Source organism: Corylus avellana, chromosome ca2, assembly GCF_901000735.1.
Source record: "Corylus avellana chromosome ca2, CavTom2PMs-1.0".
NCBI classification, from domain to species: Eukaryota; Viridiplantae; Streptophyta; class Magnoliopsida; order Fagales; family Betulaceae; genus Corylus; species Corylus avellana.
In genome coordinates, this window is record NC_081542.1 from 15,504,621 (window position 1) to 15,519,838 (window position 15,218).

Sequence of the window (15,218 nt, forward strand, 5' to 3'; positions counted from 1 at the left end):
AAAAAAAAATGCTTCTAGTTCCAAACAAACTAGAAGAAGGCAGCATTTTTGGTCTTCAATTTCTAGTGGACCGTAAAAGCAAACTAAACGTAACTAATTAAATTGGGGCATTTTCGTTTTTTAGGCTGAATGAGGGGTCAAACTAAAAGAAAAGTTATAGAAACGAGGAAAAAAAAAGTAACTTTGGAGGGACATTCCCCATCCCAATACCTACTTTGGCCCTTAGTGAATTGTATACAGGATCTCTTATACTATTTGCCTGAATGGCTAATAGTTCGAATAAGTAATTGTGGTAACATAAAGCTAGAGAATGTATGACCGCATGTTCAAGCTTATAGGCTATCCTGGCCGATAACGTTGCCGTTGAATAATCATGTATTTGATAATAAATTTTAAATTTAATCATTTAATTAATATTTTAACACTTTTTTTTGGTGCATGAATTCAAAACTTTCCATCAAGTCAATAAGTGATCAGCCTTAATATGTAAAATATTTAACTGAAATATTAATAAACTGTAAAGTTAAAGAACTCAAAATCACTACTATAAGCACCAGTACTTTTGATTGGCCAAGCTAGCTATATATAGCACAAAAAGAATGAGCAGAAATGATGAGTTGTTCACATTAGAACCTTAATTAAAGAAAGAAAAGAAACCAAATGAAAGGATAAGGTCGCATGCAAAAGCGGAAAAGTGTTTAATTAGTTTAAGATGTATTTGATCCAAATATTACTAGTTTAATTAACTTGGAAATGGCCAGCTAGTTTTTTGCATTAAACGCACAGAGTGGATTTGTATCTTCTCCAATAATCACATAAAGTTGGCTCCATTAATGGTAAACACCACCAACGCCCACCATAGGGCAAGATTATAAAATTTACATGTATTCGATCTCATCCTAGTAATGCCTTATCCTATAAAGGTTGTCTTTTTTTTTTTTTTTTTTTTCTACTTATATATATATAAATGACCATGCCACGTCATTTGAGGTTGGTAGCTTAAAGTAGTTTTGCCAAATATATATTAAAATTTTTATTAAGGAGTTACATTAATATAATCAAATTTTAATTATTTACTAATTACTATCTAATATAGACATGATAATAAATCACAATTAAATTAAATTCTATAATATTCAAAGCTCAAAAAAAAGTAAAAATGAATCCATTTGCCGAGCACTTGGAACCTTCCTCGGCCCTTCCCACCCCCACCTCCATAAATGAGCTCTCGCTCCCTTCTCCCTGACACTCACTTCCATCAACCTACCTCTCTCTAGCTCTCTCTCTAGCTCTCTCTAGGTCTCTCTCTTTATGGAGTATAATGCAAGCTATGCTCTCAACGGGAAGATTATGCTATGCTCAGTGACCATTCTCTTCCTTTTGGTACTCACCATGGTGTGCTTCCATAGCTGGCGGGGCTGCATCCACAGCCACCACCGCCGTAACAGACGTCGCCGCCGCCAAGCTCGCCACCTATTCAATCACCTCGTTACACCCAACGCCACCAACTCTACTGATCAAGGCCTCCCCCCCTCCGTCCTCAAAGCCTTATCTACCTTCACTTACTCCCCCGTAACCCACGGCTCTCCGCTAGAATGCGCCGTCTGCTTATCGGAGTTCGAAGACGGCGAGCGTGGCCGAGTCTTGCCCAAATGCGAACACACTTTTCACGTCCACTGCATTGATACGTGGTTCCGCTCTCGCTCTAAGTGCCCACTGTGCAGAGCACCGGTTCAGGCCGATATTTCGGCCGAAACGGAGAATGAATCGGCCGGTTCACGGACAGAGCCGGGTCAAAGGGAATCGGCTGAAATGGGTTGCTCTGGCTTTTCGCAGCGGGTGAGTCTTGGGCCCTCGGATGGCCATCGAAAACCGTTGGAGCTGGTGGGAATAGCTGTGGAGGTGCCTAGGTTGAGAGGGTTGTATGAGATAGGTTCGGATTCACCCGGTGTACACGGGTTCAAGTCTTCGGGTAATCGGGTTCTGTCCATGAAGAGGATTTGGAGCATATAAGGGAAAAAGGAGACGACCATCGAGATATGGGAGGTTGTTTCGTGTTAGCAGAAGCAGAGTCTTGGAACACGTGGCTATAGATTTTGCATGCGTGGCAAATGTACACTGTTTGATCTTTGGTTGTTGGTTTGAGCTAATTACCTCACTCTTGTGGGGATGTATATAACTAATTGACTACTTAATTATTCAATACGGAAAATTGGGATTAAAAAATTATGCTTTTTTTTTTCCATATTAAAAACACATGCAGGACAGTTTCATAGATGGATTATTATTATTATTTTTTGGTTAAATACCTAATACTTTCTTAGGATTTTACAACTTTTTTTTTTTTTTTTTTTTCATAAGATTTTATTTTTATCATAGGAGGTTCTTGTGGTTTTGATAAATGACCAAATTAATTATTCCGTCCGTTGACCGTTAATTGACTTAACGGATTGGCACGTGCATCAATTAAAAGTTGACATTTGACATAAGTGACCACATCATCACTAATGACGTGGCCACATAATTATTTTTTTTTTTTTCAAAAAAAAAAAAGAGAAAAGAAAGAATGAAAAAAAATCCTTGGCCATTTGTGGGTGGCTCTTGGGGCACCAAGAGGGTGGTTGAAACCACCCCCAATGGTTTGAGGGTGGTTTCGGGCACCCCCTTGGAGCGAAGAGCCACCCCCATTCGGCTAGATGGGGGTGGCCAGGCCAAAGAGCCACTCCCAAATGGCCAAGGATATTATTTTATTTTATTTTTTTTTTAAAAAAATTCTTTTTTAAAAAATAAAATAAAATTTTTAATTAGGTGGCCACAGTGATGATGTGGCCACTTATGCCAAGTGTTAACTTTTAATTGATTCATGTGTCAATCTGTTAAGTCAACTAACAGTCAACGGACGGAAAGACTAATTTGATTATTTAACAAAACCACAAGTACTTCCTATGATAAAATCAAATTCTCAGGAAAAAAAAAAAAAAATTGTAAAACTCAAAAGTATTAGGTATTTAACTCCTTTTTTTTCAATATAATTTAAAAGAAATTTCGATCCTTTCAACTTTGTCAGAAGATCCCAATTAATGATGTTATGATTTATATTTTTAGCAGCTAGCTTAGCTAGGTTAGATCATGTCTTATTGCATCCACAATAAGGTTGCATAAAGAACTCATTATTTTTGTCTGCGAAACAAAGGTTCGAGAAGCCCCCCATAATTGGTGCCACTCTCAACAGGCTGTGATTCTTTCTTTCCAATGTATCTACGGCTGCTTTTGACGTCAACCTTTCTTTTGTGATTCTTATATTCGGATCCTCCACCCCAGTCCCGGTTTATCTCCTTCGTTCGTGGGCCTTCATCTTGGCACCTATAAAAGGTAATTCTTTACTTCATCAATATTTTTTCATACTTTTCAATCTTTTTCTATAAATTTAATAGATCGACTATTAGATTTGAAAACTGATGTGAATTACACACAAATTCAATGATAGATTTATCCATTCACTATGGTGACAGACAAATCTTCTTTATCGTGTATTTATTAGCCGTATGTATCCAAGAACACACTCGAGTGATTCAAATCATTCTTTTTCAATAAATTAGAAAAATTAAAAATTAAAAATTAAAAATCATTATTTCATGAATAAGTGTTAACTCCAATTAGTAACATTTCTTTACGTACCCACCTTTTGGCAACAAGCTCCTAACTTTAACAATCAATTAGAGAATAACTTTGAAAGACTAAAATTTTATTGAGAATATAAAAACAACGTACATATTAGATGCCTTTATAGGTTTTGAGTATTCTCCAAGAAAAATACGTGGAGAAAAAAAAAAATCCTAAATTTGGAGACAAAAGAAAAATATTAATTTGTAGAGAAAGTAAAAATATATTATTCTAAAAATAATCTCCAAATAATAGGCATGAATTTTTATTTATTTTTTATTTTTATTCTTGTGCAGATCTTCCCTGTTAAAATATTTCAGCACCATTAATTCATCAACTACTAATTCAGTATCAATGATCTGGTCAATGGTCCATGGAAAAAACTACATACGTGGATTAAATATGTGTAATAGAAGTATAGGGTTATGTATATATAACATTTATACGTGTGGAATACGAGTATTTATAAACCGCATACTATATTTATCCCTAAAAATCAAGCAACAGAATACAGTTTAATTAGTAAACGTACAAAACGCCTTCAATAAGTTGACGCAAAGCTCAGCTCATCGTTCAAAACAAATTAACCACCAAGCATTGATTCCCCATATAAACACGTACGTACATGTACCCACCACCATCATCAGATTATCGATCTGGTCCAGCAAAAAATATATAGCAAATTAATTAATTAAAGCAAGAAATTATGAAACCCTTTTTCTTGCTCTCAATCATCTGCATCTCCTTAGTGCCACGCCAAATTGTCGCAGATGTAGTAGAACATGCTTGCCAGCTCTCAAAAGACAAAGATTTTTGTGTCTCCAGCCTCCGGTCTGATCCCGCCAGCCAACACGCCGATCTACGAGGCTTAGCGTCGATAGCGATAAAGCTCGCCCACAAAAATGCGACGGACTTGATGGATCAGATTGCCGGTTTGGCTAACAATGAGACCGCCAATGCAGACCCTGCCGCGCAGCAGGGGCTATTCGATTGCTCCGACAATTACCTGGACGCGGCGGAGCAGCTTGAGAACTCGCTCGGCGCCCTGTCGCGGAATTCGGCCCACGACGTCGACGTCGGCAATTGGGTGAAGGCGGCGGTCGCTGATGCTAAATCATGTGAGGACGGGCTGCAGGGAATGAAGATTGAGGTGGCCCACCAGAATAGAGTATTTATTGCGTTAGCCAAGAATGCCTACGCCATTATTCAGGTCTTGACTGGATAAATGATTTTCACGTACATCATGTGGTCTCTCGTGGGGCTAATACTACTTGTTATTATAGGTCAATCTTTCATTGCATCATAATTTAATACGTGTCTAACTCCTGAGATGTTAGAAAAAAAAAAAATACTTAGCGAATAAAATATTCGGTCCATTTCGTGCACCGAAGTTGAATCGTACTAGATTATTTCACGTCCTCGATCTCTTGAAAATTTAGCAATTTTTTTTTTCCCTGGCGATAGAACAGGTTACTAGAGCAATACCCACAATATCTAGGACGCCTATTGTGAGCACCTTTCACTAATATCTCCCACTCATACATATATAGCGTACATGACCCAGCCATATATCTCTTAATGTATTTTTTCATATCGGCAAAGGCAAATAGACTTTGCGAATACAGCTACAAAAAAATGTTAGCTAGGAGTACTATACCAAATTTTGTAAAAACCAACATATAGCAACATTCCTCACCGTAAGAAAATAGGTCTTTAAAAGTACAAAAGTCATCTAGATATGATGACTTTTAGCGATCACATGTCATTGGTGATAAGTTGTTGCAAATACTTGGTCGTTGTTGGTCATCAACGACGACAAAAGCCATGACTGATAATGTTTATAATAGTCTTTAATAATTTTAGAACCTAAAACGATATGTTGTAACTCGATCATAGTGACATATTTGTTGTCATTGACTATAATGTTCTTGGTCGTCACTAATACTTTAGAAGTCAAAACGAGTTGTTGTTATTGATGATAAGTGATCAATTAGCAATGACACGAGATATTGTTGCTAATACTTAGTTGTTAGTGACAATAGATTGTGTCGTCGCTGATAACTACTCATTAGCGATGACACGATATTTCATTACTAATACTTAGTTATTAGTGTTGATAGGTCGTGTTGTCGTTGATAACTACTTATCTGCGATGATTTTAAGATTTTTTTTTTAAAAAAAAAAAATTTAATTGGGTTTTATTTATACAAAACCAATGCCGAATTTTCCATCTGCATCATACATGTATTCTACATTTACTTTGAGCAAAATATGGTTTACATTTAATTAAAAATATGAATACAAGAAAGAGAGCAACTTCTATGTGGTCTGGGCACAAATTAAGCATTTTGTGCCCTTCAACGAGAGATTGACAAACTAGTTTGAAACAAAAAAATCAAATGTTAGCAAAACACCATATTAATTACTACCAAACATCTCTCTCACGGCAGTCACCTCTAAAAATCTCCACCGCCACTGCCCAAGCTGAACCCACAGCGGCCGCCGCCACCACCCAGGCTCAACCCACAGCCAACGCCAGCCTTGTTCCAAGAAAGAATAGGAAGATTTGAGGAAATCCCCTTTCCCATTCTCATATCTCCCGGTGAGAGAGAGTGAGAGTGAAGTTATTCTCTAGAAGAAGTATATATGTCGTTGAAGCCTAACAACTAAAGTTTACGTGAGACATAAATTACGCACACTCTGTTTGATACATTGGCATATTGACTACACCTTAACTTCCTCCATGTGGCTTCACCGCATACAGCAGTCCCCATTTATTAACTGCTAGCTTCATATCTTAGAGTTAGAGCCTTCAAACAACAACTCCATACAGAATATCAGCATTTCCTGATTAATAAATCCGAGAATACATCTAAAACCAAAAAAAAAAAAATCCTTAACGATCGAGTCTTACCTATGCCATTGCTGCAGTACTATGAGGTCAAGAACATGGACATCCTCAACAGACAAACCATCTAGCTGGACCAATTCCACCCTGTTTCGAAATAAAAAAAAGACTCCAGTAAGAACTATTTAAATTGTAAATTTCAAAGAAAAATTAGATACTGTTACGGCCCTTGCGCAGGGTGCTGCTACCTTTGTGCGTGGGACTGCCATTTTTCACAAAAGAGAGCTTTTTAGTAAAGACAAAAGAAATAATACAAATCGAAGAGTAACAACTAACTTGGCTTTGATACCATTGATGTTAGAAAATACGGAAAATTTCACTTTAGGTGCCCTCAACTACCATGTATTTTGAGAAGACCTCTCAAATTTTAAAAATACTCAATTTTACTCTTGAGCTTTTAATTTGATGCAAATGCAATTTATCCATTCATCAGATTTTAAACGTTAAAAGTAATAAAATGACTTTTATACCCTTTAATTTTTTTTTAAAAAAATTTATAAATTTCAATTTTACCCCTTAATTTCAAATTAAAAATAAATAAATAAAAAAGCGAAAATCGAAAGGTAATTTGGTATTTTTAGTATTTTCTGTTAAGGTTTAACAGCTAAATCTGACGAAAATGGTCAATTGAATCAAATTGAAAGTTCATGGGTTAAATTGAGAGTTTTTAAAATTTGAAAATTTTTCTCAAAATATATAATAGTTTAAAAGTTTAAAGTAAAATTTTTCTTAAAATATAATACCCAATAGAATAAAATATACAGTACCTCTAATGCCCACAGTACCTCTCATGCACCAAAATAGTACCTCTCATGCACACAGTACCGCTCGTGCACCAATATAAGATACTATTTTGGTGCATGAGAGGTACTGTATATTTTATTGGTTATTATTTTTTAGGAAAAACCGAGTGTACTTGGTTGTTCCACGTGCTTTTTGTCTCATGAATCTTTAATAATTTCATTCCTCGGTAGTGGAGCACGCCAAAATCCAAAATCTAAAAGCACAAGAACATCACAGTGTGAGAGAGATTTTTTTTTTCTGCCTCACAATCACGCAAATTGTTCCATATATTTTTCAAATGAAGAATGTTAGGCTTACAAAATATATTTTACAAAAAAAATTTATAAACTGATGTGGTACAATATAATTAAATTTCTCAAATTTTGAATTTATTTCATATTCAATCATGTTGTGCCACATCAGGTTATAAAATGTGTTTGTAAGCCTAGCATTCTTCTTTCCAAAATTTTCAACCCAGTCATGGAGTAATGCATCACTCGGTTGTTACTAACACCTCTCTTAATTTTCAGTTAAACCTAACACGTGAAATATTTAATTGTAAGACCAAACATGTGAAATATTTAATTGAAATTGGAGAAATTTTCATTTAAATCATCAATTGTCACATAAGTTTAAGTTAATAGGAAATGAAAAATTACTACTTGAATAGTCTTCCTCAGCATGTGATCACTAAGGATAAACTGTAGTGTAAAATTTCAAATTCATGATATTGGCTTTAATACCATATTGAATTACTATTTACCCCAAAAATTTAAACAAATAGGAAATGGTTATTTAATTAATTAATATAACAACATTTTTTTTTTCTATATATGTATATCGTAGAGTTTTCATATTGTATGAAAAAAATGTATATATATATATATGTGCGCCCACGCTACTTCCCCTTTTCTACTGTTCTATGAGAGCTTAGAGCCTCCACAATGGCTTATTTATATTTCTATGGAAAATAGCTAACAAAAACTCACTTTATTTAAATTAGCTAACCATTTTGATGCAGCGTGACTTAGTGAGTTATAGAGAATAACAATAATAAGGAACAAAATATATACTTCTAGACCTTGATATTATTAAAGATCTAAGAAATCTTTTCAAAACGCTAGAATCGATCTAGGGTTTGAAGGAAAATAAGGAAGAAATTCTACTCTGAGACTTCTTATTAAACAAAATTCATATATAAATCGAATCTGCGTTTCTGGAAGCTATAAGCATGTATTTATAGACTCAAAAATTTTAAACTTAATAAAACACGAAATAAAGTCGGTTATTATAACTCTACGAAGCCCGTCCGGATGGGAACTTAATAAAAGTGCATAAATTAAACATAGCGCTGTCCAGCTTTCCAATTTTCCTTTACAGCCCGTTTAGACCTAGTAAACTTCGGAATTAGCCAAACCCTGTGAAACATGACTTTGTAGATATTTGAGTTAGCTTTCCAACGACGCAAAGTTTGCTCCAATCAGAAGTCTGAAACTCCAGATATAAGTTTTTTAGTAAAAGTCGTCAGACGAAAATAATATAGGTATCTGGACAATCTCCGAATGAGATTACAGACAAGGCTCTCGGGTTAAGGCTCCTATGGACAGGATGCAGACAAGCTTGCTGATCTGCATCACATTCCTTCTCTACTTTTATCAAAATAATGAGTTTTAAAATTTTTTATTCATTTTCATTAAAAACCATCTCCAAAAAAAAAAAAACACCAATTGAATCCCTCTTCTGCAGCAGCTAATAAAAAAACTTGCAACTAGCATCAAATCTCCTCTCAGCTTACATCCTTCAACTCCCACAGAAACCACATTCTGCAGCATCGATCCAAACAAAAGAAAAGACCCGGCCCCCATGATAAATAACCAAACAATCTGATACAGCCGGCCAGCAATTTAAAAGGCAAGCCACCCGGCCAAAATTTCCACTCAATGAGTGAATACAAATCCATTAAAAATGCATTTTGCATTATGTTTTCATAATCGGATGGAGAGACTTTTTAGGTGAAAATGGCTAAGCCATTATGATGATGCTCTTACAATACTGGGAATAACTCCAGATTTTGGGTTTCCAAGCTATTATTTAATTTAGGGAAATTATATATAAAATCCTTAGGTAAACGCGCCTTTATTAAAAACTCACTGGGTTTTTTTTCTTTCGAAAATTTAGTCCTTGGATCACTCGAAACTACTAGAAACTCCATACCGTTAATTTTTGGTAACTGCCGTTATTTGAATGAAACGAACCGTTTCACTTAAGTCCACCTACGTGGAATTTTTGTATCCTACGTGTTCACATTGGACACGTAGGATATAAAACTTACCGTTTTGGACCATCCAAAACGGTGAGTTTTATATAACTTGAGGGCTTCTTTTTTGAAACCCATTCCATACGGACCATACGAACCACCCGATCCAACCAGCGGCAAGCCACCGACGCAGCAGACGCCACCGACCCAGACCCCGCCGGCGACAGAACCACCAGAGACGGAACCCACCGGCGACAGAGGCCACCGGCGACAGTACCCACCGTTTTGGACCATCAATTCCGGCGTCACTTTTCCGGCTAGGTTTCCGTCGATTCACAATATTTTGAATCGGAAAAATCCGGTTTCGACGAAGGTATTTTCCGAAATTTCTCTGTGGGTTTTGTTGATTGACTGAAATGGAAGCCTTTAATAGTTGTGTTTTGAATTTTCTTGTTGTGTTGGAAGCTTTTGTTCGAAACCCCATCCCCAACCATTTTTTGTCCAACATCTGTCGAATATTGCACTTTTGAGCCAATATTATTGTTGATTGGCAGTGGGTGTGGTCCACCTTGGTTGTGGTCCTGGAAAGAGACTGTTTTTTTCGTGTGCACTGGCAAGTTGGTTAAGGGGGATTTTGTCGTGTTAGGCAGAAGGGATTCTATCATTTTTTTTATGTGGGGCTTAATTTCCTTCCATTTAATGTACAACTCAACTTGCTCAATATACTGTTAAAAAACAGAAAAAAAAAAAAAAAACTTTAGCTCACTCAATTTTTCTCTCAACATTTGGTGAAGTTCAGTAATTTTGAATGGTTACTCTAATTGCAATGGAAAAAGTGAAAGAACTTTATGGATTAGATTATGGTTAACGTTGTATCATTTACAATTAACCGCTAATCGGCATATCGGTTATGGTTGCGGTTATTTAAAAATGAATAACCGCTTAAATTGGTTGCAGTTTCGATTATGAGGGAAATAACTACAACCGTACATTTCTATTGTACATTATTTACGTCTTTTATTTTCTACTAACTTATATATCAAAATTGTTTTTCATGAGCTTACACCGACAAACTTTTTTGCTTACATCTCCATACCTTGCATGTTATCGCATCTCTATCGGTTTGGAGCCAAAGAAAAAAAGAAAGCAATTTCTAAAGAAGAAATAAACAGATTTCCTTAAAGAATCTCATACTGCATTCACAAATTTGTGCTGCTTATCATTGATTTGATTGTCTTGTAAAATCTGGATTTGTTTGGTTTGACTTCAGATCAAACTGATAATGATTTTTTTTTTTTTGGTTAGTTGCTATTCTCTCCTTTTGTTTGTTAATTATCTTCCGACAAGATTGGTCCTTGGGCCTCTAAAAAAAAAAAAAAAATTCACAAAGCAATAAGAGATAATAAGTTAAAAGAGTACCCACCCGATTCCTTTTATGAATAATGGCTCAGTGTGCTGGGGCCAAGTCAATAAAAAACTTCTATATCCATGCCTTGTTTGTCCTTTATTTCTTTTCCTTTTTTTTTTTTTTTTTTCATTTCATTTTATTATTATTATTTTTTTTTTCATCTCACATTCTCTTAATATTTAGCAAGCATGATGGACATGTATATTAATATAATGTAATGGTGACTTTGGCAAAATATTGATCCTATGGAAAGTTATTAAGTAGCAAATGTAACTTAAACCTGCTTCTTTTACCTATATTAACGGTAAGGATTTTCTAGTAGTTCCGAGTGACCCAAGGACTAAATTTCATTTTGGGACTTTATGTGCTTGTTAGCTTCAATGTTGTTCATTAAGCATTAAACGTGTATTGTTAGTTATTGAATTACATTTTGAAATTTCGTCATGACAATTACCAATTCCAGATTGTATTAGTGGACGGATAAAATTAATTCTGCCTGCAAATTATATTGTAGGGTTCAATATTTCAGACTTAAGAGCAACATACAAATAATCATAAATTGCCGCATACAAATAAAACTAATGCATGGAAATAGTTGTTCCATAAAAGTAATCAGCCGACCTGATAATTACGAACAACCTGATAATTACGAACAAGCAGGATTTTTACATAATTGTTACATAGAAGCCATAACCATATATCCACGTGGACAACATAGGTAAGTAAACAATATCCTTGACAACAACAAAACAGATAGTCTATTTCATTGATAATAATCTAATTGCCTCATTCCCATGCCTCAATGCCCCATCAACCTTAGACAAATCAACAGTACACAAATCACCAACAAAAAAACCAACAAATATGTTTGGATCTTTAGTTTGCCCCTAAGTAATGACACTTCACATTTCAGGGAATGAACTTGTTTTATACAGCGCAGGTAGGACCTCCCTTCCGCGAGCACAGGTTTCTTTGTCATACCATTGGAAAAAAGGACATTGGCCAGCTTTCTGTAATTACACAAAAAAAAATCTGATAATTACGAATAAGCACAAAGTAATAACTATTTCGTAAAACCAAATTATCCAAATTCAAATACCTTTTTACGGTCATACGTAGCACACCCATAGAATCGCCTCCCAGGATTTTTTATAGTAGTGGATGTTATAATTGGGCTTCTAAGTCCGCACCTACACTGCACAGGTTCCATATCCTCTTTCACCGATGATGTTATAGATGCCGACGACATTGACTGCTCATTCTACAGTGAGACCCACAATTATTAGAAGTAATCACAATTCCCTAATGGGTTTCACTAATTAAAATTCACAAACCTTTTTCATCTTCCCATCGTAGAATTCGCTTTCATTGTCTCCTATCCCGAAATCTTTCTTCCTCCTGTTCATCTTATAATATGAACCTAACAATATATAAGTGACATGTGAGAGAATAATCAAGCTCATAAAAGAAAAATAAAATCAAGCTTGCCAAAAGATTATTCTCACTTCAATTTGTAATCTAAACAATACTGGGAAAAATAATGTACCCTAAACCCTAACCAAAAGATAATCACATTGTTTAAAATGTGATTCCCCTACAGAAATAGTACTGCTCAATTTGTAATCTAAACAATACTAAGTTGTTAGTGTAGTAGCTAGAAATGGTATATGAGCATAGAGGGCTCCCTACAAACATGCAAATATGCAGTGTAATCAAGCATGCAATAAGAAGAAATTAGTCATAGCATCCAACCACGTATATAATACTGCTCAATTGTAGAATGATGAAACTTCCCTAAAAAAATTTACAAAGTCATTAAAACCCAACCAACCACAATCTATCATATCCCAACAATAATACCACTTTTTTCTCCATTGAAAAATACTTTTCTTCCAAATGTTAATACTAATATGATTAACATTTCTTTCAGTAATTGACCTTTCTTCTCATCAACTAAAAAAGGTGGCAACAATATTGGAGGACCTAAAAACAAAGACATGCATAGAAAAGTATGGCATGAACTATTAGGTAAAAAAAAAAAATTCAAAAAATACTGCTCAATTGTAGAATGATGAAACTGGCGTAAACTATGCACAAAGAATTCCTATTTTCATGTCCTCGGCAATCCACCATTTGAGTAGAGAAGCAACAAAATAAAATAAATAATTATACAAATGAAAAAATCCCCCTTGACCAACTTGCCAGTGCACACGAAAAAAACTGTCTCATTCCAGGACCACAACCAAGGTGGACCACACCCACTGCCAATCAACAATAATATTGGCTCAAAAGTGCAATATTCGACAGATGTTGGACAAAAAATGGTTGGGGATGGGGTTTCGACCAAAAGCTTCCAACACAACAAGAAAATTCAAAACACAACTATTAAAGGCTTCCATTTCAGTCAATCAACAAAACCCACAGAGAAATTTCGGAAAATACCTTCGTCGAAACCAGATTTTTCCGATTCAAAATATTGTGAATCGACGGAAACCTAGCCGGAAAAGTGACGCCGGAATTGGTGGTCCAAAACGGTGAGTACTGTCGTCGGTGGCCTCTGTCGCCGGTGGGTTCCGTCTCCGGTGGTTCTGTCGCCGGCGGGGTCTGGGTCGGTGGCGTCTGCTGCGTCGGTGGCTTGCCGCTGGTTGTATCGGGTGGTTCGTAGATGGGCGGTATGGTCCGTATGAAATGGGTTTCAAAAAAGAAGCCCTCAAGTTATATAAAACTCACCGTTTTGGATGGTCCAAAACGGTGAGTTTTATATCCTACGTGTCCAATGTGAACACGTAGGATACAAAAATTCCACTTAGGTGGACTTAAGTGAAACGGTTCGTTTCATTCAAATAACGGCAGTTACCAAAAATTAACGGTATGGAGTTTCTAGTAGTTTCGAGTGACCCAAGGACTAAATTTTCGAAAAAAAAAATTCAGGGAGTTTTTAATAAAGGCGCGTTTACCTAAAGATTTTATATACAATTTCCCTTTAATTTAATTTATTTCAGCAAAATTCCGTTACTGACTTAAGCATTAAAACTATATTTCGCTGGCACACCAGCAAGCTCTATTGCTTAATTCCTTTTTCGTTTTTTTTTTTTTGTAGATATAAATTGGACAAGCGTTTGTCACTAATTAATTAAGAAACTGCTATAACAGAGAGGAGCCTGAACCTACCATGCCAGAGTTTACTAATTATAACTTATGGTAATGAACAAATTAACGTGTTTAATTAGTGATTATAAGCCACTCCTTTGAGAGGCTAACCGCATCTCCCCCCGTTCAAAGCAAAACAACCACCAACCATTTCACATATTAAGCCATCATAATCTACATTTACTCTTCCCCTTCAACAAAGAAATTAATTAAGAAAGAATGAAGCCATTTACGACCTTCGTCTTTCTCTGCACGCTGTGCGTCGCCGTTTTGCCTCAGCTAATCGTCGCGCGCCCAACCAATGTGACCAAACTCGTTACTCAAGTCTGCGCCCACACGGCTCACAAGGATCTCTGCGTCGACACCCTTGCGGCCGATCCCATTAGCCAGGGAGCCAACCAGACCGGCCTGGCCTTGGTGGCGCTGAGGGTGGCCTCGCAGAATGCCTCCGACATAACCGAACACATAAAGGTGTCGGTCAACGACGCGAGTTTGGCGCCTGCGGTTCAGCAGGGCCTGTCGGACTGCATGGACAATTACGTGGACGCGGCTGAGCAGCTCGATGACTCGCTTGCCGCCTTGCTGGCGGGTGCCCACGATGATTTGAATACTTGGGTGAATGTAGCCATTGCTGATTCTGATTCATGCGAGAAATCCATCAAGGGATTCAAAACCGGGATGTCTAAGAAAAATGTTATGTTTCGCATGTTATGCGAGAATGCCTTGGCCATCGCCAAGGCCGTCGCCGTCGCCGGAAACTGATACTTTACTTTTAATTTTTTTTTTCACATTATAATAGTTTGCCTTTGTGGCTCAATTTTCTTTTCTATTTTGTTTGACATGGGACTACAATGCTGAGATAATTTCCTAATATACTCTTGACTTTCTGATGAGACATCCTAATTGTGTGTTTTTCTCAATATCGATTTACATATGCCATGGGTTGAAGTGAGAAATATTTTTGCATAAATCTAACAAGGCTCAATGTCTTGATGGAATATGAGAATTCTATAAAAGAATCTACAAATTGGTTTTAGATGACTAATAAT

The 15,218-nt window shown here is 36.2% G+C and overlaps 3 protein-coding genes and 1 long non-coding RNA gene across 4 annotated transcripts; 3 read left to right on the forward strand and 1 right to left on the reverse strand.

The window, feature by feature from the left end:
* The first annotated feature begins 1,229 nt into the window (after nt 1-1,229).
* LOC132172541 (RING-H2 finger protein ATL64-like) lies at nt 1,230-2,210 on the forward strand. Its single transcript, XM_059584055.1, has one exon. The coding sequence runs from the start codon at nt 1,312-1,314 to the stop codon at nt 2,011-2,013; it is 702 nt and encodes a 233-aa protein (XP_059440038.1). The 5' UTR covers nt 1,230-1,311; the 3' UTR covers nt 2,014-2,210.
* A 2,159-nt stretch (nt 2,211-4,369) lies between these two features.
* On the forward strand, nt 4,370-4,888 carry LOC132169141 (putative invertase inhibitor). Its single transcript, XM_059580225.1, has one exon. The coding sequence runs from the start codon at nt 4,370-4,372 to the stop codon at nt 4,886-4,888; it is 519 nt and encodes a 172-aa protein (XP_059436208.1).
* Nucleotides 4,889-12,201: 7,313 nt separating this feature from the next.
* Nucleotides 12,202-13,536, reverse strand: LOC132168751 (uncharacterized). The gene is made up of 3 exons (XR_009438925.1): nt 13,462-13,536; nt 12,354-12,439; nt 12,202-12,280 (listed from the first exon to the last, which is right to left on the reverse strand). It is a non-coding gene; the product is annotated as an uncharacterized LOC132168751 (long non-coding RNA).
* Nucleotides 13,537-14,388: 852 nt separating this feature from the next.
* On the forward strand, nt 14,389-14,931 carry LOC132169142 (pectinesterase inhibitor 6-like). The gene has a single exon (XM_059580226.1). The coding sequence runs from the start codon at nt 14,389-14,391 to the stop codon at nt 14,929-14,931; it is 543 nt and encodes a 180-aa protein (XP_059436209.1).
* Nucleotides 14,932-15,218: the final 287 nt, after the last annotated feature.

What these genes read in the sequence shown, in the direction of transcription:
- LOC132169142 (XM_059580226.1), top strand. Translation starts at nt 14,389, where the DNA reads ATGAAGCCATTTACGACCTTCGTCTTTCTCTGCACGCTGTGCGTCGCC.
- LOC132169141 (XM_059580225.1), top strand. Translation starts at nt 4,370, where the DNA reads ATGAAACCCTTTTTCTTGCTCTCAATCATCTGCATCTCCTTAGTGCCA.
- LOC132172541 (XM_059584055.1), top strand. Translation starts at nt 1,312, where the DNA reads ATGGAGTATAATGCAAGCTATGCTCTCAACGGGAAGATTATGCTATGC.